Genomic DNA, 26,310 nt, shown 5'->3' on the forward strand with positions numbered 1-26,310 from the left:
CTGTCCTGTGAGGGAGTTGGGAGCCCTGCCAGCGGATGTCTGTTCTATCAGGCGCTGGTATACGTGACGGGACTGGGTGTCCTGTCAGGGACTGAGTGTCCTATCATGGGACTGGGTGTCCTGTCAGGAGCTGTGTGTCCTCTCAGAGGGCTGGCTGTCCTGTCAGGGAACTGGTATCCTTGTCAAGGTGCTGGGCATTTTCTCGGGTCTGGGTCGTCCTATCACAGAGACAAAGACTATCATGGATCTGTGTGCCTCTTGGAGGGTTTGGCCCCCCCACCCCGAAGACAGCGGAGCACAGTACCTTTCCCTGGTCAGGGCAGCCACCTCATCCTTGCTCTGCCGCAGCAGGGTCCGCGTGAGCTCGAGCTCATTCTCCGAGAGCCGAGCGCTTGCTTTGCTGTGCTCCTCTTGCTTTGCCTTTGTGGTCAGTTCTTCCTGCAAAGTTTTATACATTTGTTGACAAGTCATTAAGGAGTCTTCCTTCTCTTTAAGAATTCGCGTGTGCCTACAGTGGGAAGAAGGGAGAAAGCCCCCACCAGACACATCAGACACGGGTACACATCACCAGGGAACTACAAAAAACCCATGAAACAAAAGCCTTTAGTGTGTACTAGCACTGGCACCAACCATCAGCTAGAGGTGGGTGGTCTGGCCCTGTGAGAAAGAGAGGCAGTAAAAAACTTCAGCCCTTATGAACTCACGGCCGTACACAAACCAAGCTGAGCTGCTGTATAGCAGAGATTTCCCTGGCCACCCTCATCCCTAAACCATACTTCAGAAATGGAGGGCACCTACCGGGAGTCAGAGATGATGGACTCAAACTTCAGTTTTCTAAGTTGCCTTTCACACTCCTCAGCTTCATTAGATTTCTCTCTACAAAGTATATGACAAGCTTTAGATATTTTATTTCCAATGATGACACTGTAAACATTCGGGGTCTGGAGCAATAGAACAACGGGTAGAGTGTTTGCCTTGCACAAGGCCTATCCGGGTTAGATTCCAGGCATCCCTATGGTACCCCAACCCTGTCAGGAGTAATTTCTTTTGGGGGAGGGAGTTTGGGTCACACCAGCAGAACTCAGGGGTTACTCCTGGCTCTAGGCTCAGAAATCGCTCCTGACAGGTGTGGGAGACCATATGGGATACTGGGATTCAAACCACCATCCTTTTGCATGCAAGGCAAACACCCTACCTGGTCCATGCTATCTCTCTGGCCCCCTCAGGAGTAATTTCTGAGTGTAGAGCCAGGATTAACTCCTGAGCTCCGCCAGGTATGGCCCCAAAACAAAACAAACAAAAAAGTTGTTTCTTTTCCCTTGATTGCTATCATGTTTTTCTGTTATCTATGAAGGTTTCCATAGAATCAAAAATCTATCAGAATTGAACTAAATGCCTTTAAAATAAAGAAAAAAATCTATCAGAGGAGTTTCCTAAACCAAAATATAAGTAAATAAAGAAAGCAAGAAAAACAAAAGGCCAGATCTGTTTGTCTAACCATATTTTTGTCTTAGGTCATTATTTTATTTATTCATATAAGAGATGTTTTTGCACCTTCATACTGCTACTGGACATATGGGGAAATGACATGTGTCATGCCACCCCCCAGGTGGAAAATGATGCCCAGAAACTTTGGAGGTGTTTCGAGGCTTGGGACACCAGGTTTACCTGTGACAGGTACTTGGTTCTTCTCAAGGTTTTCTTACCCAGAGAGTTCCTGCTACTACCATCACCCTCAACCCCCACGCATCCAGAATCCTGTCATCTCCTAACTGTAGTCCAGTTCAGACACACACACACACACACACACACACACACACACACACACACACACACAAACACAGCACATACACAGATATAAATGCACATAAACACAGATACAGCATACATGCATGCACACACATACACAGACAGGCACACACACTCTGTTCTGAACTTGGGCTATGAAGCAGGAATAAGAAGGCTCCTCACTGCTTTGCTACAAATAATCCAAATGTACATTAGCTGGACAGGCAACCGGAATTTGTTCTTCCTGTGTTGTTCTGAGTTCTGTGGTGTGGTCAACAGAACGCTTGGTTGCTAAGCGTGGCTAAATATTTATGGTTCTCACACAGTCTGTTCTTCCAAAATATAGGAACTGAAAATGAGCAGCCTGGCCTGGAAGCAGCCAAGGGAAGGAATTCACCCCACGCCCCAAGCATCCAACTTATTGTTACATTATAGCTGCAGGTTCACTCTACTTATCTTGTGATTTTTAGGGGGGAAAATATTTGAGCCATATGTGGTGTTGCTCATGGCTTATTCCTAGTTTTGTGCTCAGGCATCACTCCTAGATGGATTTGAGGGACCCTATGTGGTCATGAGGTTTAATAACTGGGGTCAGCTGTGTGAGAGGAGACTACCTTCTCCTCTGCCCTATCCCTCTGGTTCCATGTTTAAGATGTCTGAGATAAGTCTACTGTGACAAAGCAGTGTCCTATGTAGTTTATAAGGGCACTTTCTCATTACTTGTTTGTCATTAGTTTCTTTTCTGCTGAGATAAATAGTAAGGAGGAAGCTCGGACCAGGGGCCCAAGCAATAGTACAGTGAGTGGGCTGGGCATTTGCCTTGCACATTTGCCTGGCTTCAATTTTCAACATCCCATATGGCTCCCCTGGAGTAAGCCCTGAGTATTGCCAAAGGTGATCCACGACCAAAAATCTGAAACAACAACAAAAAAACCTTCAAGAGAGAGAGAGTGTGATGGTGTGTGAGGACCCAGAGGACAGGAAGTAAAGGGAGAGGAGCATAGTACTGGACATACCACAGGGCACTGATGTTCATTTTTGGAGGAAAAGCTGACCTTGGCCCCAGCAGAGAAGTTGGGGAGGCCAGGTCACAGCGCCCCAGCCTCAGGAGGCTCCTTACCTGAGCATGTCCTGAGCGCTGTCCTTCTCCCTCAGCGCCTGCTGCAGCTGCTGGTTGAGTGACTCTATTCGGGACTGCAGACCTAGAATGACGTCACACCCACCAGCTCAAGCTATGGCTGCTGCCCACGCTGCTCTGCCCTACTCAGACCCCAGCACCCCTGCTCAGCCTTGCTCAGACCCCAGCACCCTTGTTCTACCTTGCTCAGAGTTACCCTGGCCAGTGATCAATTGCCCCCACAAAGGCCACTGGCCTATCTATGGACCAGCATCAGGCTCCCTTTATACTGGCTAAAAGGCTTGTTTCATGTAGATTTCCAGTAAACCATGACTAACTCCCTCCCCAGCAGGTCTCTCGCTGCTGGAACAACAGTTAGCAATGATCTGGCAGGGGACAGTATGTAGGCCACACACAAGTGGACATCAACAGCTTGCAGGTGGCACTGCAGAGACCACAAATGGGCCCAAGTCACTGATGAGCCCCAGTCACTTTAAGAAGAAGCAAGGCTCACAAGCAGCCATTACAGTGGCTTTCCAGGAATGGCCACCTGTAGACACACAGAGCCTCAGCAGACTCCTTCATGGGCCAGATTTTCTGCATCCTAAAAGTTGGAGGGTCTAGAGAGACAGGACAGTGGGGACAGCATAGGCCTTGCATGCATCTGACCAGGTTTCAATCCCCAGCACCCCATTAGGGTCCCCTGGGCCTACCAAGGCTGATCCCTGAGCACAGAACCAGGAGTCAACCCTGAGCATCACTGGGTTTGGCCCCAAAACAAAAACAAACAAGCAGAAAGAAAGCCAAAAGATCTGGAAAAATTGCACAGGGCTCAGGCACTCGCCTTGTATGCAGCTGACCCCTGTTCAGTCTCAGTACTGCATGTCACCTTGGCATTGCCACATCCTGCCCCTGAGTCCCCTGAGCACTTTGGGGTGCTCTGCAGGAGTCCTGAATGAGCATATCCTGAGGCCAAGGTCACTGGAAAAGGGATAGAGAGGAAGAAGCAAGAGGAGGAGGGGGAAGGGAGAGACAGAAGGTAGTCTCTCTCTCTCTCTCTCTCTCTCTCTCTCTCTCTCTCTCTCTCTCTCTCTCTCTCTCTCTCACACACACACACACACACACACACACACACACACACACACACACACATAAGCATGATGTACAGGGAAGCACTGGAGATGGGATGGGCTCAGCCCTGGTTTCCTAGGACCTTGCAGCACCCGCAGCTATACACCTGGAAGGACAGTGCTGAAAGCAACCCCTACAGCACCCCAATTGAGCACCTGAGACACTGGGGAGCAGAACATGAGTTTGAGCACAGAAGAAGAGCAGACATAAGGACAGAGAAGGAAAGTCTGTCTGGAGCTGGACTGTAGGAAGCAGAAGACCATCAGGGCAGCAGAATGCACTTGTAAGTCACATTCACTCTTCCCTTGGTGAGAATCTCATCCAGATCTGTTCTGGCAGGGCAGGACACACTGGCTAGATTCCTACAGTCTCCACAAGTCTCCCTTGTCCACTGATAAATTAGTAAGTAGCTTCTTTTGCCTTCATGAGTGATCAATTATGCTTTAGATAAGAAATCAATAACTCTTTCAATGTAGACATGTTTTACTGTCCTCCCATCTTAAATGACAACTTGGTCAGATGGTTAGTTAATTATGTGGCTGAAATGGTGGGATTTCTGATTAGCTATAATTGATGTGAATGAACATAATCAGTCGGCTGTGTTTGGATATTATTTATATGTACGTATTATTGCACCCTGGCTTGGTGAGTTTAGCTCTTTCTCTAAAGAACAGATCATTAAAGTTTCTTTTTAATGTGCATTGACAAAGGGAACCTTTGCAGATGTAAGGATATAAATCAATAATAGAAGAAAGTTCTTTAATGAGTATTCAACTCTATCAATCACAAATTAACATATTTTAACTCTAGCAGAAATTTTACAAAGCTCAGATGGTGCTAAGAGCCACTTGTGAACTTGGTTTCATTTTCTGGGTTTATGCTTTAGAGGTTTGATTCACATCTATTCTGCAACAAGTATACTTGAAGTAAATGAACATTTTCTGCATTATACCAGGAGGGACTAAACCCCATTTGGAGAGCTGTATACATCAGATGCTAGAGCAGGTGTGAAGCTTCAATTCTATTCCAATTCTATTTACTGAGACCAGAAAATAAATTATCTAGGGCTGGGGAGGGGGCTATATGGAGATAATCAGATATTTTCAAGTTATAGCTGATTTATATTCTAATATTAAAATCTCAACATGCAAATATATATTTTAATATAAAAGTAGTAAAAAATCAAGACTCTCTTCAGCATTGCTTATGAAAAATATACTTTTAAACATCTAATCTCTCTCTCTATATATACACACATATATATATGTATATATACACACACACATATATATATATAATATATATATATATTCCAAACATCAAATGGACAACTAGAATAGGATAACAAGCTCAGAGAGTTTATAGAATATCATGAACTGTTCAGCTTAATGGATAAACAGAAATTTTAGCTCTTTTTTTCTTTTTAACCTGGTTAAAATCATGTAACTACTTTCTTTTCTGCACTGGCACAATAAGATAGCTTTTCGGGAAACAATCCTGAAAGTTCTAGCAGTCTAACGCAATGTTTTAGACACAAGGTGTGCTCTTTTCTCTTCATATGTCAGAATGCAGTTTCTCAACTTTTCTAGGGAGGAAAGTGGGAAGGGGGGTTTCTGTATAGGTCAAAGGACAAGCTGAAATGTTCCCAGGGAAAAGCAGGTGGCCAGAACAATATAGTACAGCAGATAAAGCTTTGCCTTGCATGTGGCCTGCCAGAGTTTGATCCCTGGCATCCCATATGGTCCCCCAAGCACCACCAGAAGTGACTCCTGAGCACAGAGCCAGGAGTAAGCCTTAGAGCATCACTAAGTGCAGGCCTCCCTCCCCACACTTCAAAAAATAAGCAAAAGTTTGAGGGTTCATAGAAAATTAAATGAGCAAATAGGAGCTGGAGAAACTTTCATCTAAAACAGCTTACGGTCTTTTCAGAAGCATCATATAAACCTGTAATTATCCACTCTCCTGAGGGAATTGTGTGTTCCACACCAGGGGCCTACAGAGATTTCTATGGGCTTAACCCCTTTTTTGGCTTTTGGGCCATACCTGGCAGCCCTCAGGGGTTACTCCTAGTTCTTCACTCAGGAATCACTCCTGGTAGGCTCGAGAGACCATACAGGATTTGGTGATCAAACCCAGGTCAGTCACATCCAAGGCAAATACCATACCTGCTGTGCTTTTGCTCCAGCCCCATGCACCACATTTTGCACAGAACCCAAGATCACCAAGGCACACTCAGGGGGGCTCACAATATTAAATTTTAAATGATTGAGGATGAGGGAAGAGGGAAATGGAGGGCACTGGTGATAGAAGATTGCACTGGTAAAGGGGGATGTACTTTTTTGTTTGAGTTAATTTTTTGTTTGTTTGTTTTTTGGGCCACACCTGGTGATGCTCAGGGGTTACTCCTGGCTATGCACTCAGAAATTGCTCCTGGCTTGGGGGACCATATGGGACGCCGGGGGATTGAACCGTGGTCCGTCCTAGGCTAGCGCGGACAAGGCAGACCCCTTACCCTTGCGCCACTGCTCCTGCCCCAAATGTACTTTTTTATGACTGAAACCCAACTACAAGCATGTTTGTAACAATGATGCTTAAATAAGATATTAATAAACCAAAAAAAATGATTGGCACAAAATATTACTCTGATGATTTTCTCTTTAAGTACGTATTTTTCTGGTGGGGGTTAATCAGAGTTTTTTTCCTCTGAACAAATTAAAAGGTGGAAGCCAAATCTCAAGGCCTGAAGGTGCCAGTGGCCAAGCTGAACAACCGCCCAGCACCTTGGGGGCCTGTGGGCATGATACCTCAGAAGGAGACACTTACGGGCCACTGGTTGAGTCCCAGCCCCTCTCCTGGGAGAAGAATGAGCAGCTGAGAGAAAGCACACTTGGGGAGACGAGTGACTCAGATGAAACACACACATGGGTAGAGGAGTGAGGGACTCATCAGAAGGAGCATTCACACAGGGAGAGGAGTGAGCGATGCAGAGGGAGCACTCTCGTGGAGAACATGTACAGGTCATCAAATTGCAGACTCACTGATGGGCTAAGGGCGAGTCCACAGCACTGCACTTCACTCACACTTGAAAAGCTCCCAACGAGGCCTCCTGCAGCTGGATCTTGTTCTTGGCTACTCTTTAACTCTGAATTTCTAATATCCCAGGGCTCCATTTCAAAGACAAAGTAAAAACATGGGGAGAAACTAAGTTGGAACATTGTTTGTTTTAGGGTTACACTTTGTGGTGTTCAGGATTTAATCCTGACTCTGTGCTTAGGGATCACTCTAGTGGGCTTGGGCACTATATGGGATGACAGAGATCTAGCCTGGGTCAGTTTCATGAAAAACAAACCTTACCCAGTCTACCATCTCTCTGCTCCCAAAGTTTAAGCTTTGTTGGCGGGACGGGGGCATACCTGGTGATGCTCGGGGGTTACTCCCATCTCTGCAACTTAGACTCCTGGTGGTGCTCAGGAGACCATATGGGATCCTAGGGATCAAATCTGGGTTGGCCACAAGCAAGGCTAAGGCCAGCTTCTCTGAAATTTAAGCTTTTGTGTATAGAGATGTTATACCTAAATCAAAACTGAAGTTAACTTTTTTTTATGATTTTTATGATTTAAGAGGAAAAAAGCATCAATTTAAAAAGAGGGTGGGGGGGCGGAGAGATAGCATGGAGGTAAGGCGTTTGCCTTTCATGCAGAAGGTCATCGGTTCAAATCCTGGCATCCCATATGGTCCCCTGTGCCTGCCAGGAGCGATTTCTGAGCATAGAGCCAGGAGTAACTCCTGAGCACTGCCGGGTGTGACCCAAAAACCACAAAATAAATAAATAAAAATAAAAATAAATAAAAAGAGGGACCTGGAAACAAGCTGATGGCATCAGAATGAGTAACGGAATCATAGTTTACTGTTTCTTTCCTTTTTTCATTGGTTTTGGCCACACCCACAATCAATCCCTTTTTTGGCCCCAAACACAGTGGTTTGGAGGTTCAAGAGCCACATGGCCCAAGTGGCTCCTAAGTGGACACATTCATGCATCACTCGGATGACACAGGCTGCATTTGTGGGGTAAGTGGGGACCAGTGAACCAGGAGGGCCTCCAGGAAGTTCAGTAGAGGCCACTGGTCATCTGACATCCCATCTGTTAGAAAGGAGGGTTAGGAGGGGCTTGGCCCCATGAGAGGGCCAGGGCAGGGAATGCCTCTTGGAGCCTCTCCTGTGCTGGGCAGATGCAGCTAAGAGAAATCACAGCCTTAGGGCCTGAGACCTGAGGACAACTGGAGGGGTTGGGGTTAGGGGGATTTAGGGCTCTGGGCTCTGGGCCCTGAAGGCAGGTGGGAAGCCAGAGCCAGTGACCATAGCATTGATCAGAGTTTGATCATTTGGGCACATCCTGCTGGGGTCAGAGGCTATTCCAACCTTGGTGCTTGGGAGTCACTTCTGGTGGAGCTGGGGAGGACCATGTGGGGTGCTGGGGATGGAAGCCAGGTGCCCAGCATGCACAGCATATGCTGGCCCCACCGGGTCATCTTTCCATTCCTGAGGTGGGGCAGTTCAGGCCCCATTGGCTTCTCCCCTCTCCTGCCTTCTATTATCTACCCTCTACCAACAGCTTCTCTCCCATCTCCCTGCTCAGGTTTGGGAGGCCCTTGTCATCCCAACTCAATGGATAGACAACTGAGGATGCAGCTGACAGCAGCCTCATGAGGCCTGTCTGTCCAGACAGCAACAGAGAAATCCATCCAGGGTCCAGACATGCTCTGGCAGCCTTTCAGAGAAGTAAATATGGACTTGTGAACACCCCAGAGAAAGTGTGGATATCTGCTTAGAACCTAAGCCTAGGCTGACCCCATCACTCCACTTTGCTCCCCTCAAGTCTCACCCTGTAAGCGGCCCTTACCCAGCACTTCCTTCTGCAGATCCTGGCATCGGCCCTGAAGATCTCCCCGCTGCAGCTGGGCCTGCCGAAGGGTCTCATCCCACTGCTGCCTCAAGCCCTGCACCTCATCCTCCAGGCCTGCCCGACTCTTCTGTGCTGCTGCCAGGCTCCTTTGCAGCAGCTCTACCTCTGCCGAGAGAGAAAGTTCCAGAATAAGCCCTGCTTTGAACAACCAGGGCTTGCTTTGAGAAGAGGAAGGGGCACCAGAGCCATGACTTTTCTGAGTACAGTGACACCTGAACAGGTTTGATTCCTGACTCTACAGGGTCCTCCAGAACCATGAGTGTGGCCTAGCACTTTCCATCTCCGGGTCCTTGCACTAAATCAATGGCCTCTGGGCTGAGAATGCCTAGGTCTCCTGTGCAAGGCTTGATAGTGATACCCACAGAACTGGAACATGGGGCAAAGGGGGGGGGAATGCTGTCCACAGCTCGAGACAGGCACATCCCAGTTGGTTGGTCCCTGGTGGTTCACAGGGCTGGAAGCCACACTAGGGTCCCTGCCTCATGCTGTGACAAGGCAGGTCATGAAGGGTTTCCTATGCTTACCTAGTGCCGGGCCCACCTGTGGAGGTTCTACTGCTCCCGGACTTGATTTGCAGAAGCAACTCGGTCCTGAGCAGGCTCCAGGCCTGCAGACCGTCGCTCACATCAGCTCTGACCCCGCTCAACTCCTTCTTGGTAGCTATGAGGAGTGTGCGGGCCTTCGTGAGGAAACGCATGTGGCCCTCCAGTCTCTGGCTAGGAGGCAACAAGGAAGAAGCAGAGCAGCCATATTAGTATTTTTGACAACACATATCCCTTGAAGAAAGCGTGTCATGAAAACCCGTTCTCCATGGGGCCAGAGAGGTGGTGCAAGCGGTAGGGCATTTGCCTTCCACGTGTTAACCTAGGAGGAACCATGGTTCTATCCCCCAGCATCCCATATGGTCCCCCAAGCCAGGAGCATTTTCTGAGTGTATAGCGAGGAGTAACTCTTGAGCGTTACTGGGTGTGGCCCAAAAAGCAAAACAAAAACAAAAACAAAAAACCAAACAAACAAAAAATGTTTTCCATAGTATGGCCTGGAAAGCTCTTGCCTTGCATGTGGATGACAAGGGTTCAATCCATCCCTGGCATCCCATAGAGTCACTTGAGCACTGCCAGGAGTACAGAATACTCTGAATACAGAGCCAAGAGTCAACCCTCAGGGGGCCAGACCAATAGCACAGCAGTAAGACATTTCCCTTAACATGGCCAACCTGGGACAAACCCAGGTTTGGTCCCCAGAATCCCATATGGTCTCCCAAGCCTGCCAGGAGCAATTGCTGTGCACAGAGCTAAAAGTAACCGCTGATTGTTACCAGTATGGCCCCAAAACAAACAAACAAACAAAAAGGAGTAAGCCCTAAGTACTGCTGGGTGTAGCCCAAAAACCAAAATAAAATAAAATAAAATAAAATAAAAATAAAATAAATAAGAAAACTCATTTTTTTAGACACAATGTCTCCTTCCCTTAGACTTTCATGGTTTCCCTTATGAAAAGTACAGGGACAAAAGCTGCACACACCCAGCCCTTCAATCAGCACCAGAGACTTCCTGCCCTCTTCCCTCTGCTGACCCCCGTGTCGGACACTTTGGTTGGGCATAGGACCCGGCTTGGCACAAGCACCTTATGTCAAGCCCACAGGACATGCTGTGCAGTGAGCAAGGGTGTCTGTGTCCAGGTGTGGCCACCAGGGCAAACTGGGACTCCCTAGGAAGGTAGACATGTGGCCTCAACTCATGACCATTGAAGGTGCTTTCAAGCACGGGTACAACAAATCTTGAAGTTCCAGCTCATACTCAGAAGAAAATTGGGCCAGAAGTGGCCTGGCCACAGGGCTCGGGGGCAACTAGGGGCTGCATCATATCCCTCCTAGCCCCCCACCCCTGGGGGAGGGGGAGAGGCTGTGACTCTTGGTAGGAGCTCCAGCTTGGCTCACTCAGCCCACACCAAATGGCACCCCCAACATCTCTTGGGGTTCCAAGTCAGCATGTGGGGGGTATATTATTCAAACCAACTTCCAATACCAGGAGGGGGAAAGTCAAGTCAGATACAAAAGTAACTATCCAGTTTGCTTTTACATATCAAAGAAAGAGGTTACCTCGAATAGGAAGTTGCAGGATCACCTTTGTTTAGGGTTTTAGCTAGGTTCACCTTACAGGAGAGCCTCAGGGCAAAAGCATGTGGCCTGCAAAGGCCATGAATCCCCCTGTTTGCTGCTTGTCCAGACCCCCTGACTTCCCCCACTTTAAGGAGAGCCCCCATCTTTAGTCATGAAATTTCATGTAAAGAATGCTTTTAGATGCCCAGTGATCTCTCAGTGCGGGCACATGCCAGCTTTGACTATTTTCAGTGACCAGAGAAGGTACAGCAGCTGCTGTCCAGCCACCCTTAGCAAATGCCTTAGCATGCACAGAGCCCAGTCAGGCTACGTCAGCCGGTTCTCCTGATCCCTCAGACATGAAGCTGGACTTCAGACTTGCAGCTAAAGTCAAGCAAGAATCACACAGCTCTCAACCAAGTAATGATCAGAAATGTGGCAGAAAATGACAGCTAAACAACTGTGCTAAGACCTGCACAGGGCTGAACTGTCCCATGTTTTACTGTCCCAGTCACATACCAAATGCAGGGAGCAGGTGGGAGGGAACCAGTTTGAATGGCTGGAGGCAGCTTTAGTGACTTCTGTGGCTCCCCCTTGCTCCAAAGTGCACTTGGACAGACCCCAGTCAGCATTGACATGGGAACTTGAACCAAGGACTAAAATGAAAGGTGGGAAGGTTGTTTCCAGCCTTCTGCCTGGTTAACACCAGATTCCCAGGAATGTCTGGGAAGATTTTGTTTATTTTGTGAAACACTCCCTCCTTTACTAAAAAACGATTCACAAATGATCATTTAAGACCATTGACATAATAAAGCATTAGTGCAAGACAGGCATGGAAAGAACTTGGCAGTCAGGCAGTGCATGGAAGGCAACAGCCTGAGGAACTGGGATTTTTTTGTTTGTTTATTTTTGTTTTTTGTTTTGGGATCATACCCAGCAGTGCTCAGGGGTTACTCTTGGCTCTGCGTTCAGAAATTGCTCCTGGCAGGCACGAGGGGCCATATGTGATACTGGGATTCAAACCACCCTCAAGTCCTGGGTCCATCCATGTATAAGCAGATTTCATGACTTCATTTTTTTTCCTAACAGCTGTATAGTATTCCATTGTATAGATGTACCACAGTTTCTTTAGCCACTCATCTGTTGTTGGGCATCTGGGTTGTTTCCAAATTCTGGCTATTGTAAACAGTGCTGCTATGAACATGGGAGTGCAGAGGGCATTACTGTATTATTTTTTAGTGGTCCTAGGGTATATCCCTAGGAGTCACTTCCCCTCTTTGGGAGTCCAGCTTCTAGTTCTCTATATTCATGCTGGTTTCAGAAACCCACATGCCTCCCCCAGGAACTTGTCCTTTCTGGCAACCTTCAGTTTTCATGGACCCTCCTGAAGGAGAGCAGACCAGCACATTCTGCCCAGTGAGACCCACACTCAGTCCTCTTGTTACCACTATGTTGTCCAAGTCTGAGACTTTCCTCTAAAGGGTCCTGCAAGCCAGAACCAGGTACCTAGCAGATCCAAATTGTATGGGTCAAACTATCCAGCTAAAATTGTTAGGAAACAAATTAATTGTTTCCAGTCACAGAAAGGGGAGAAACCACATTTCTAAAGCACATGAGTGTTTCTGGAGCATTAGTGCAGGGCCCACCTGCATTTGAAGACGGCCTTTACCTGAAGGCTTGGGACAAAGCACACTTTATCTGGAACTTCTCCTTCAGGTAACCCAGTTCCGCCTGAAGGCTCTGAAATGCATCTTGTTGACTTTTTAACTGCATGTCTGTATCTTGGATCCTAAAAATATAAATAAAAACATCCAGTAGCTTAAAAACTTCTCACAAGTACTTTTATTGTCTACATTTAAAATAAGAGCAAATAAAAGAAGAAAGTTCTATGGGACCCGGAGAGATAGCACAGCGGTGTTTGCCTTGCAAGCAGCCGATCCAGGACCAAAGGTTTGAATCCTGGTGTCCCATGTGGTCCCCTGTGCCTGCCAGGAGCTATTTCTGAGCAGACAGCCAAGAGTAACCCCTGAGCACCGCCAGGTGTGGCCCAAAAAACAAACAAACCAAAAAAAAAAGGAAGTTTTATACAGTTATAGGGCAGGACAAGAAAATGGAAGGAGAGAGACACAGGGTAGAGGAAGTGTAACATGTCTTCCTTCCTTTTCCTATCTTCCTTTTTCACTTTCTTTCCTTATTTTTCCTTCTTCCCTCCCTTCTTTGCCTCCTTCCTTCTCTCCTCCTTCCTTCCTTCTTTTCCCTTCTTTCTTTCCTTTCTTCCCTCCTTCCTTTCTTCTCTCCTTCCATATTTCCTTCCCTCCCTCCATCCTTCCCTCCTTCCTTTCCTTCCTTCCTTCCTTCCTTCCTTCCTTCCTTCCTTCCTTCTTTCATCATTTCCTCCTTCATTCTTTTCTTCCCTTCTCTTTCTTCCTTCCCTCCTTGATTTCTTCTTTCCTTCCTTTTTTCCTTCCCCTCTCTCCTTTCCTTCCTACCTTTCTTCCTTCCTCCCTCCCTTCCCTCCTCCTGCCTTTCCTTTTTCTTCCTTCCTAATAAAAAGGTATTTTTACTTGCTAATCTAATCAAGCATAACTGAATGAACATCAGTTTGATCAGCATTCAAGTAATACATGTCTACCATTCCAAATGACAAGAATTATAAGGGGATGACACTTATCACCCAGATTTACCCAAAAGCTCATTGCCAAAAACAACCACTTTCAATTATTTTCCTGTTTCCTTTAGCATTTGCTTGCATGTTAACAAATACATGATTCTACAGTTATTTCTCAGCGCCCTTTTTTTTTGGGGGGGGGGAATGGTGTCATGCCCAACAGTACTCAGGGGTTCCTCTTGGTTCTGTACTGAGAAACTACTCCTGGCAGGCTTGGGGGAACTAAAAGGGATGCTAGGGATGGAACCTGGTTTGGCCACATACAAGGCAAACCCTACCTACTGTTCAGCACTTCATTTGAAGTGCCAAACCACTTAGAATCTGGCTCTATTTCTGATGGCAGGCTGGGACCGAATGACCAGATTCCATCCACCTATCATTGTGGGCACATGTCTAACTTCCAGCCCAATTATTACTGCAGACACTGCCATCATCTATCTCATTCCCATTTCAGACCAGGCAGCTCTAGGCTTTGGAAAATAAGTAAGTCCCACCAGCCACTCCCCTGAACTCCTACCTGTCAGTAAAGCCAGAAGACAAAATTAGCCCCTGACAGAGCTACTATTCCTGCTCTGGGGGAACGGGGCAGTCTGGGGCTCCACCTGGGTTGAGGGTTTGTCCCCTTCCAGCCCTTGCCTTCCTTCACTCTGTAATTCTGTACACCAGAAGTGTAAAAAGTGTAAGAAGTGAGCCCATGTTTACATGAGGTTTGTGTGGTCCCATTCCTGGCTCTGTGCTCAGGGATCAGCCCTGGTGGATTCATGGGTGATTAGAATTGAACCTGGGTTGGCCATGTGCAAGGTAAAGCTGTACTATCTTCAAATCTCAACTGCTGATGTACTATCATTCTGGCCCCTGTGCAAGTACATTTGTGTGTTGTTCATGTGCCCAAGTGTGTATTAGCATGTATCTGAGTATGCCTGTGTGTGTGGTGAATGTGTTGTGTATATGTGAGGATGCAGGAATGTGTAGTTCATGTGCCTATCTGTGGAAGGTGTGTGTGTGTGTGTGTGTGTTTGTGTGTGTGCAAGAGAGAGAGTATGAGGGATCCTGAGTATGTGGTGAACATGCTGTGTGTGGAATGTATGTGAATATGTGCCTGTGTGTGTGTGTACACCTGAGTGGGTGTATATGGATAGCCATGTGGGTATACTGGGCATTTGCAGGAAGAGTCTTCTGGGGGAGGCAAGGTTCTGCCAGTGTCCACATATCTGTGCTCTCCCTCACAGACTTCCCCAGGGCAGATCTACTTCCGAGGCCAAAGGTCACAATCAAAGGACAGGAAAGGCACTTAGGCTGTGGTCAGAGAATGTTCCAGGGCTGGCTGTTACCTAAACCCCTGGTCGCCTCTTGGGCCCTCATTCCCACTCTGCACCCTTTCTGATGTGTGCAGTATTGAGACCAGAGAGCATGCAGCAAGCAACCAGCATTGGCAGGGTGGCTGAGCTGAGAAAGTAAGGATGGAGTGGTTCTGCAGGTCTCAGTATACCTGACATGACTCGATTTTCCTATAATTTTATTTTTCTCTATTTTTATATAACCCTGTCTTCTACCCTACTCGACCTAGATGAATACTGCTGATAGCACACAAATGAAAAAAGTCTGCCATATGCTAAACTCATATTTCAAAACATTAACAGGGGTTTTTTAGAATATACCCATGCTCTGAGGATGCTGAATGATCTTCAGAAAAAGACTGTCCATGCCCAGGGCCTCTCACTTTGATTCACCGAGAAAAACAATAATCTCAAATGTCTGTGTACAAAACCTTGCTCCAAAATAGAGAAAGCTGTACTAAAGACAGTGAGAACAAATTAATAATCATAATTGGAAAATATTAACACATTTCTCATAGAAATGGAAAGGTCACCTTGACATGAAACATGGATAAAGATAGGGAGGGTCTGAAAAACATAATTAAAAAGTGTGATGTGCAGATATAATTGGAATCATATCTAATAACATTTTTTCAGAACACATGGTGTAATCACAAACATTGACCAGATAATCAGCACAACTGAAAGTTTAATGTATTCATAAAAAAACCATATACACTCATTTGGGGCCCACAATAAACTATATTGAAAACTAACAACCAAAAGGTAGTCATAAATTCTACAGAGAAATGTAAATAAATTGCTGATAACTGGAAATGACAGACTATTTAAATGGCAATAGAAGCAGCCTGAAAACAAAGTGGCCGGTGTACAGGCTTTGTGCATTTGTGTAGTTGAAATGTCATGAACTGAGAGGTACGAGCTGAGAGTAAGATACCCTAAACAGTGGAGCACCTTGTGCTCAGGTCTGTTTCTAAATACATCAGGATACTTGGAGAACTGGCTGATCCCAGGGTTTGGAGCAGGAAGAATTTCATATAGCGGAGAAAATTCTGTGACATCAGAAATCAGAATGAGCTCTGAGGAATAGACAGGTGTGCTGCATTCACCATGTATGGCTTCTATAGTCCCTCAGCAGACCCTGCTTTCAGCATGTACAGCTTCCATACTCTCTCAGGAGATTCTGTATTCATTGTGACTCCCTCAGCAGATCCTGCATTCACCATGCTTGGCTTCCATATTCACAAATCCCAGAAGCAGTGGGAGCCTGGTGGAAAGATACACAGGGTTGAAATAGGACCACCAAAGTGTGTCCTTTCTTCCACTGAATGTTGTGGTGCTGAACGTTGTAGTGTGTCAGACATAGCTCCAGATGGGGACAGGATGGGAGGTCATAGATAAATAGCAGAGTCCCAGGGCTGGTGATCAAGGCTCAGCTCCTGTTAGGCACACACTACCATTAGGCTGTCCCCAGCCAGTGTGATGGAGTAAATGGAGCCACCGAATCTCATGCATAAAAGCCAAACTACATATCACCTCAGGTAGCCATGGAGCATGTTTAAAACTCTGAGTTCTCCTATACAAGTCACACACACTGCCCTCAATGGAACAGAAATTGCAGGACTGTCCAAGAAAATCCCCATGCATAAACTTGCAAATACTGGTGGGTTAGCCTTTGAAGGAGGCCATTCTCGAGAGATCTTCTTGGATTGAAGAGGAAATTAAGACTGCGCCACCACCGTGATTCAGAATCAACAATCACAGAACAGCAGAGTGGTCGGTTCCCACGGGAACATCTGGGCAACGTGAAAGCACTTAGGAGAAAAGTATTGTAAACAAGTGAAAGAGAAAAAGACTAGAAACAAATGGACCAACCAAGCCTCTGACCTACAGATAGAGGAGGCTTGTAGGAATATTTGCAAGGAGAAAAAGGAAATACAAAGATGAGTGTAAAATTAATGAATACAAACAAAACTAATTTGATTCATTAAACTCTTCTTTGAAGAGGTCAATAAAATAGACAAGCTTGTTTATTTTTATTTTCTGAAAGAAGAATGTTATCTTTTCCGTCCTTTCCTTCTCCTACACACACACACACACACACACACACACACACACACACACACACACACACACACACACACACACACCATCAGCCAGAGAAAGAGAGTGAGAGATAACAGAAAGGAAAAATTGTAAATAAGAGGATACTACATATTGTTAACATTTGAAATATAAGTGAAAATGCTTACTTTTCTAAGAAAAACACACTTTTCCAAATTGATTCAAGAGATAGTGAGATTGAGAAATAAGCGATTAATTATTGGAGAAACGTAATGGATCAACCAAATTATCCCATCACCAAATCCACCAAATAAAGAATAGTTTGTGAGTTAAGTCACAATCAAGTAGTACTTTTCTCCACTCAAGAAAAGAAGCGACAATTTTGAGAAAAAGTGACACTCCAAATGCGAGCACTGTAAAAAAAATGGTGATTTTATAAGCCATCAGCTGTGTACACATGAAGATTTTCTCCCTCAGAGACCAGCTTTCATGGTAGATACAGACATTTTCTAAGCGGGGAGGGTGTCAGGGTCAATCAAAACCCTAACAATAGAAGGTTAGAAACTGGGTTAAATTGAGGGAGAGGCAAAGCATGGAGGCTCCTAAGCCAAGAGAGGAAGAGAAAGGGCCAAAGTTGGGACTCGGCCAAGGAGTCAGTCAGGGAAACTGCCCTCCATTGGAGGTTAAAAAGGGCAGGTGTCTCGTAACTGATGTCTTTACCCTTAAAGGGACTGTGTCTGCTTATGGCTGACTAGAGACAAGAGTCCCTGTTTCCTTATATTGGGCCAGAACAAAGGCTCAAGGGAAAGAATTGGACCCAGCACTGCTCCCTATCCCCATATTACCAAAAATGCATTTGCTTCCTTCCAAGACTTGTTCTCAGGGGCTTTGCCCCTTGATCACATGAGAAAAACACAAACATGTTAACATGCAAATCATATGACACAAACATGTTAACATGCAAATCATATGAAGACTCTAGAGTTGCAGAGAAACCAGGGGTACCAACCTTCTGGCCTGGGCCTTGCCAGTAGCCCTGGACTGCTCCAGGTCACGGTTCAGGGCATGTAGCTGCTCCTGCAAACAATGCTCACGTGTGATGCTCCCACGGCATAGCTCCAGCTCCGTCTCCAAGGCCTGCACCTTCTCTTCCATGGCCTTGAACTCGTGAAGAAGTAGGTAGCTCACCCCACAGTACTTGCACACCTTTTCCTCAGGCGGCATCTGGAAAAATAGGCCTCACTCAGGAGGGTCTTGGACATGGAAATGCACAATGCAGAGATCTGCGCAGCCCTGTGAGACTGGCCAGGTCTCAATGGCAGATGTGTCCTTACCCACGTATGGGGGCACCACTGCAGGGTTTGGGCATCAGGAACGAGCCCTGGGTTATGTCTACTTCCCCAACTGCTGCCATGCTGCCATGAGCTCAGCCTAAAAGGCTGGCAGTCACATGACAGTTCTTGCCTTGTTTGATCCCCTTCCTCACTGCCCTCTGACCTTGAAGTCACCTCAGGCCTCAGTTTCCCCAGGATCCTATAAGCTGGTGTGAACACTCTATGACATTGACACAATTTAACATGAATGCTCCAGCAGGGGTTTCTGAGCCCTAAACCAGCTCTTCTTTGCCTACAAGGATATGAGTAGGTCTCTGGATACTTCAGACCCTGTAGGAAACTCTGGGGTAAAAATCTAGACCTTTGGGGCATACCCTGAGCCTTGGAGCTCATTGCTGGATGCTCAAACTTCCTTCCCAGCATGAGTCCCTCCACGCTGGCTATTCTGAAGGCAGCTTAGAAAACACAGACTTTGGCAACATCAGCACAATCGTATCTTCCTTTGCCTTAGGTAAACGTGGCTACTCTAGACCAAGCGGGCTCCTCTGAGTGTTCCTCTAAATCCCGCAGCCCCACACCATGCCTGCAGCCCTGAACCATGCCCAGAGCTAAGCACCAGGCCCAGATCCTGGCACAAGGCCCAGAGTGCTCTCTCATCGCATTCCGGCTCGAAGCAGACACCCCAGGGCTGCTTGGCATCTGCTGGGCTCAAGTGGGCTGCTGCTTGTTTCAGCTCCAGAACAAAGCACTGCTCTGAGAGCTAGGACGCTGACAGACGGTTCATCCTGCCCTCTGCAGCTGGGGGACAGTAGGAGGACAGACAGTCCATCCCTATCTGTTGTCATACACATGTAAAATCATTTTACTTTATCCTTTCATCTTTTCTGAGTTAATTAGCACAAGTATCTTTAATCACATCAACCCTGACCCTCAGGTGATTTATGTCGCTTCAGCCAGACAAGACACCTGCGGCCTAAACCACTCAGCATCTCTGTGCCTCATAGGCTTCCCCACGTCCCTATGATCCACACACTGCTGGTTCTGTTCCCAGTGCCTAAGACCTGGCCAGAAGACTTGCAGGAGCTTGCCTTGCTGACAATCCAGGGTTCAATCAACAACACCATCCCTGAGCATAGAGCCAGGAGTAAACACTACCAGGTATGGCCCCAAAAGAAAAATGAAAAGAGAGGGGAAAAAAAAAAGGCAAAAGAAAACCTGAAGAACACATGACTTGACCCCAACAAAATCAGTCAAGTTTGGTCAGTGAGTTTTCTCAGTTGGGAAATGGGACAATTATCTGTAGAGAACTCCTGTTAGGTTACTTGTTTTACTCAAAACAAAGATCATCCCTGGTTCCTTTGTATCTGTTTATAACTTGGTTTTACCCCAAAATAGAGATAGTCTTATATGTAAACTTGGGCAGGACAGGCTCAGAATAGCCAGAGCTATCTACCTTTCTATCCCCAGGTGGTCCTTTCTATCCTCAGGTTGTCTCTGTACTCAATAAAAACAATTCTGGCAGAAAGCTTCCTCTTGATAAGATAGAAGATTGCCAGAATTGCTCTCCATAAGAGGTAGAAGATTGCTGAGTTTCATCCTCAGCCTGGTGTGGATTATTTCATGCATGACCCTGATTCAGACTTGTTCACCTGGGGTTGGAAATACGGTACATGGGGTGATTTTACAAGCCCCCACCCACACCCAGCAGTGCATGTGGCCTTCAGGGTCTTCCCAGCTCAGGACATACCCCAAGTTAGAATCAGGTCATCTCTGTTCCTGAGCCTGATGACTCATGTGGACTACATGACAAACTGAGGTGAGGGCCAAGCCAGGATGTCCATGTCTTCTGTCCTCCAGCCCAAGTGGGAGGCCGTGGAGGCAGAGCCGGTAGGAAGCAGGACTCAAAGGTCGTGTCTGAGGTGACTCACTTGTTCACACAGAGAACTCCAAGGAACTGGCCGTAAAAGCCTAATGAGTCCAACTGAGCCCAGGGAAAGTGTGAGCTCAGACACCAGCCACATTAGTGAGTTCTACCAGCAAGACTGGGACTGAAAGAGAACACTGTAACAGCCTGTGTAGTAAACAGCATATGAAGGGCCAGGTGGCTGAAGGTCCACGACACTGCAGGGACACATCACAGAACAGCTGACACAAGGGAGACCTGGTTCAGGTGTCCAAGGGCAAAAGAGCCAAATAATCAAGGGCCTTGTTTTTAGCTAAAAACTCTAGGATTTTTTGCATCTATTTCCATGTTTTCTTTTTTGTTTGTTTAATTGGGGACTATACCTGGTGGTGCTTCAAGGCTTACTCCTGGCTCTTCAGGAATCACTCCTTGCAGTGCTGGGGGACCAAATGCAATACTGGAAATGAAACATAGGAGGCTACATACTGGCCAGTACCCTGCCTGCTGTGCTGTTGCTTGGGCCCTGGTTCCATGTTTTCTGTAGAGTGGGTTTTCCTTCTCCCTTTCCCATCCACACCCCTCATCCTCCAAGAAGCTTCTCTTACTTCCTGCTGCATCACACAAGAGCATGGACACCCTTGTCCCTCACTTGCGGAAAACTACCAGTCATCCCGACTCGATCTCAGTTGTTTTCAGTCCATATCATCTGTTCTGCCGCTAAAGTGTCATTTGCTAGTAGATTCTGTCTAGATGCTGCTGCCTCTACCCTAGGTGTGTCCAAGGCCCCATGATCCATGTAACTGTTAATGTTTCTCTTTCTTCTCTTAATAATAAGTGAAGCCAGTAATGTGAAGAGTCAGAATCAATAGCCCATAACTGATCTTTTCTATATACAAGGGATGAAATAGCAGAAAAAGAAGCCAGGGCTATTATTTTCATTTGCAAAAAAATAAAGAGAATCTAGGCATGGTACAATAGTGAGAAGAGCTGTCAGGCAGGCCTGGGGGCCTCTAGGACCTGAGTTGGAGCCTAGGCATCACCCACAAACCTGAGTGCCATGTAGGGCTCTACTGTTGAAAGTCTATGGGGCCACAACCAGGGGTGCATAACTTTTGGATACCACTACAACAGCAGGAAGAATAAGTAAGGAGAGTGGGGGAATCAAAAATATTTTTTAGCATTGAACTAAAACTAAAAGATTAGAAACAAATTTTAAAGAAATGAAGCCAGGGGTGTTCTCAGTGGTAGAACACATGCCTGGCATCCATGAATCCTTGGCTTTGACTCCCAGCTCCATTAAAAGGGGGGATGGGTGGGAAGATAGCTGTATTCACAATCAACAATGGAGGGGATGAGGACTCACCAGGGGGCAGTGCTCTAGAGTGACCCTATTGAGGTGTGGCTATGGGGATGCCAGTGTGATCACTGAGGGATTCCTGGTGGGGAGGGCCTGGAGGGGACTCAGCTCTCATGAATTTTCTTACCAGCATTGGGGGATCCACAATGGCCTCAGCATGAAAAAGGTGAGGGCCAGCCTGCGATTAAATGTCCAGACATCTGTTGTTGCATTAAATAATTAATGATGGAGCTAGATAGAGGTGGATGGATGGAGGGATTTTTCTCTGCCATTCCAGGCCACGTGGCTCCACAATCCCCATTCAGCTGGCGGGTCCCAGGTTTAGGTGAACGGTGGAATCAGACTCATCCAGAGACAGGCATCAGGAAGCATCAACTTTATTCATGCCCTATCCACCACATGTGTGGCCTATATCATAACCTTTTAAGCATTCAGTCATTCTTAGCTAGCCCTGCATCTTAACTCCTTTCAGCCATCTTCCTTTTGACCTCCATACTGGCAAAATACCAAAAGACCCTAATCCCCTGGGTCAAAGGCCTTATCTACCTTTTCCAAGACCCCTCCCAGGAATGGGCGGGGTCTTACAGGTAAGGTCAAGTTACCTAGGGAGAATGGAGGGATGAGGCTTCAAGCTGTGTCCTTAATGTTGGAGGTCGCTGAGCAAGACATGGAGCTCCAGAGCGAACCCACTATGACAAAGGTCTATCAAAGATGTGTCAGGCCCATACTCTTTTTTGTTTGTTTGGTTTGGGGCCACACCCAGCAGCACTGAGGGGTTACTCCTGGCTGTGCTCAGAAATAGCTCCTGGCAGGCTCAGGACTATATGGGATGTCAGGATTGAGCCATGGTCAGCCACATGCAAAGCAAATGCCTTACCACTGTGCTATTGCTCTATCCCAAGCTCACACTCACATAGCAGCAGCTCCCCACACCAGCAACCAGGGGAGACTCTGAAGGAGCATATTCTCAAGATCTGGGGTGCAGGGGGTGCATCTGTGTGCTTGGGAGCTTCTCGACTCCCATGATCTATGCCCCTTTTTATTTCTTTTGTCTTAGGTTTGACAAGTACAGCAGGGTGAGGGTGGTCTCTGCTCACAGGAGGCGCAACTCCACCCCCCCCCCCGAGCACAGCCAGGTGTGTCCCCAATGAAAGAGAACCCCATTTCTGAAAAGAACAGAACACACAGTCCCTTCCCACACCCACCACTTCTGTAGGGTGCAGCAGCAATACTCCTGGCCCACTTCATCCTGTATACATGTGTCTATATTTTTTCTCTCTCTCTTCTCTTCTCTTTCTTCTGTCCTCTTTCTTCTCTCTCTACTCCCTACCTTTCTCTCTCCTCTCTCTTCTCTCTCTCTCTCTCTCTCTCTCTCTCTCTCTCTCTCTCTCCACACACACACATACACACACACACACACACACACACACACACACACACACACATGAACTCAACCAAAACCTGACCCTAGCCATAAAGCCATAATGGCCCAAAATGACCTGGAAAAGTTCATTTATTTTCCTGGGCAATGACAATCTGTGCTTGGAAATATGAGACTGTTATTCTGGAAGCACATCCAAGTCCCAAAGCACTTTCCTGAGCAGGACGGTCTGAGCCACACTGGGCACAGGGGATTGTTCTGCAGGGAACAGGGTGCTCCAGGCCGAGGTGCCCTGCGTGTCCTGCCAAACTCCAGCCCGACTCAGCCCCCCTCTCTGGGGCCCTCTGGGGCTCTGCTCACAAAAGCTTTCTGGGCTTGACAGCTGCCACAAGTGTTCCTTTGTCACTATTTGAAAAACAAAAGCAAAACATACCCCCTCCCCACCACCACCAGTTTCATTTTTGCAAAATGACGTTCTATGCACTTGTAGCTGCTGTTTCTGCACCTGCACCTGGGACATGCAGCCACAGGATGTGAGCCAAGGCAGGCTCTTTCTCTCAAAAAGAGGAGCTGGAAGAGGGGAAATCACTGAATCAGAGATGTCCAGGGAACATAGGGTACAGGGCCACCTAGTGGGATGATCCACACATGTTTGAATTGAAAATTGTGCCCCAATTTCCCCAGACTGCCTTTCTGCATGTGGCTAGAGGCACATAAGACACAGTACCAGGCACTAGTGGCACAGGCAAGGGGGTGGCCTTGGCAACGCAGAAGAGAGAAGATGAAATCAAGATGTTTGATGCTGAGTCGGGAACTGTGCTCAGGATAGGGAGAGCAGAATGGGGCTGAAGACCACCTAACCCCTCCAAGAACATGCAGCATTGAGACTCATGGTGCCCCTCAGCCCGGGAGCCCATGGCCCACTGCCTTGTGCTCTCCTGCTAGGGCAATGGAATATAGTCACTTCACTTTATACATGGCAGGAAAGAAAGGGGGAGACATACTCCTCCCTTGGAAATTTACCTTCTGTCACACACAAGACAAAGGGAACCCAGAAGGGATTAGACCAGAGGGGAAAGATGTTACCACTGAACAGCAATATGAAGAAGGGACAGATATTCCTGCGATACTACGACCTGAGAAAGGACAGACAGACATTCCGCTATACCCAACTTGGGGAAGGGACAGACATTCTCACTGCACCCCAACATAGACAAAAGGCAGACATTCCTGCTACTCTGACTTGAAAAAGGACAGACTGACTTTCCCACTGTACCCTGACCTGGAGAAGGGACAGACATTCCCACTGTACCTCTAACTAGGGAAGGGACAAACACATTCTTGGGGTTCCTGCAGCCCCACTACTCACTGTTTCTTCTGAGGGCAGAGCTGGAGGTTGGGGAACGTTCTAGGTAATGTTAAATCACTTCTGAAGGCTCTTGCCTATGCACACAAATACTTTGAAATACTTTGTAGCTCCCAGAAACCTTCATACTCCTCACTCCCGTGACTGACCCTGCCCCTTGTCCCCATGGGCCAGCATGAGGCCTTGGGTAGTGTCTGAGACCTGGTATCAGCCCCTTCCTGCTCCTCCCTGCCTCAGCAGAAAACCCAGCTTAGAAGACACTGTGCCCCATTGATTCCATCTCTCTAGGCTGCTGTCAGGATTCCAGAGGTGTTCCTGCTCTCCTCACCCCTCTCTGAGAAGACAGAGCCCCTCCACTCTGTGTCCCACTCAGACAGAATCGCAGGCCCTGCAAGTGGCCCAAGTGCGTAAGAAGGCCCAGAGCACAGGCGACTCACCCACACAACAGGCTGCCCAAGCATGTGGTCAAAGGGCCAAAGATCACTTGGGTGACTGGCAAGTGTGAGGTTGGGGGCGGGGGGTCCAGAATCCATGCCTAGGATGGTAGGGGAATCTGATCTGCTACCTGCACCCTGAGCTTGGTCTCAGGGCACCCCAGCACAAACATAATGGCATCTGGCCATTCTGACCCCCAGGGTCACCCCAGATGTGGGGTTTTCTGGGGTAACAGACCCAGGGAGGTTGGAGAAGAGGGAAGGTCACTGCCTCCGAGGCCCTAGGGGGACCGAGGGTGGTAGTTTGGGGGCCCCAGTCAGTGTGTCACACAGAAGTGGCTGATAGGGGAATACCTGGGACAAAAACCCCTCCTACTGCAGAGATGAAAAAGTGGGAGGTGGGGAGCTGCTGGTGTGAGCAGGGCAAGAACCCAGAGAATGTGAAGTGGCTCAAATGCGAAGGTGGTCAGCTCAGATACCGTCTTACCACGCCATTTTCACAAGAGACCACAAACACCAGGGACTCCTTCCTGCCTCAAAGAGTTATGAACCCTGCTCAGGAGAGTTTCCCACCAATCCCGGGGGACACCAGGGCTGCAGGAGCAGGAAACCCCACATGGGCAGTGCAGAGCTGGACGCAGCACCCAAAGAACACACCTTCTGGATCTCTTCAGGCAGCGCATGTTTGGGCACGTGGCGCTTCATGACCAGGTCTCCGGGCAGCTGTGGGAGAAGTCAGGAGTCAGCGCCAGCACATTGGAGGCAGAGACACTCCCCGGGAGGCAGGGGACTGTCCCACAGGCAGAAAGGTGTAGTACATGCTTGGCCACTACCCTGCCCTCCAGCTGCCCAGCAGAAATATCTCTGGCAACTGCAACCTCCTGTGGTCTTTCACCCGCATGTCAAATGGTTCCACAAACATGGAAGATCATGTCAGCTTAGGAGAGAAGTAGTGCCAGCAAACCGAGTCCAGGCTGAAACAGGAGCCATGGGCTCTGGGCGCTCATCCCGGGCCATGCGGTCCACTCCCAAGGGGTCTTCACTGCCACCCAACACTGCTTTGCAAAGCGTGCAAGAGCCATGGAAAGGTCCTTCAGAGCCTTTCTGGAATCTTCTGAATGTGGGACAAGGAAGGATGGTGTGTGTGTGTGTGTGTGTGTGTGTGTGTGTGTGTGTGTGTGTGTGTGTGTGTGTGTGTGTGTGTGTGTTTCACTCCTGTTGAGGAGGCAGCTAGGGCCAGAGGGTTGGATGTCAGGGACACGAGACATTATTCCTGTCTAGAAAGAGGAAAGAGAAGCAGCTAAGACTACACAGAGGGAACCTCCCTGGAGTACACCGTGGTCCAGCAGGGAGCAGGAACCCCAAA

The 26,310-nt window shown here is 47.6% G+C and overlaps 1 protein-coding gene across 1 annotated transcript in view; it reads right to left on the bottom strand.

Annotated features, from left to right (window-relative positions):
• Positions 1-25,649, bottom strand: part of LEKR1 (leucine, glutamate and lysine rich 1) — a 36,947-nt gene extending 11,298 nt beyond the window's left edge. Inside the window, exons 1-8 of the mRNA XM_049775582.1 lie at positions 25,602-25,649; positions 18,179-18,393; positions 12,770-12,889; positions 9,540-9,715; positions 8,937-9,104; positions 2,909-2,990; positions 799-876; positions 305-508 (exon numbers count right to left, since the gene is read on the bottom strand). Of these exons, the coding sequence (XP_049631539.1) occupies positions 305-508; positions 799-876; positions 2,909-2,990; positions 8,937-9,104; positions 9,540-9,715; positions 12,770-12,889; positions 18,179-18,393; positions 25,602-25,649 (1,091 nt within the window). The remainder of the gene's footprint in view (positions 1-304; positions 509-798; positions 877-2,908; positions 2,991-8,936; positions 9,105-9,539; positions 9,716-12,769; positions 12,890-18,178; positions 18,394-25,601) is intronic.
• Positions 25,650-26,310: the final 661 nt, after the last annotated feature.

Source organism: Suncus etruscus, chromosome 6, assembly GCF_024139225.1.
Source record: "Suncus etruscus isolate mSunEtr1 chromosome 6, mSunEtr1.pri.cur, whole genome shotgun sequence".
NCBI lineage: Eukaryota > Metazoa > Chordata > Mammalia > Eulipotyphla > Soricidae > Suncus > Suncus etruscus.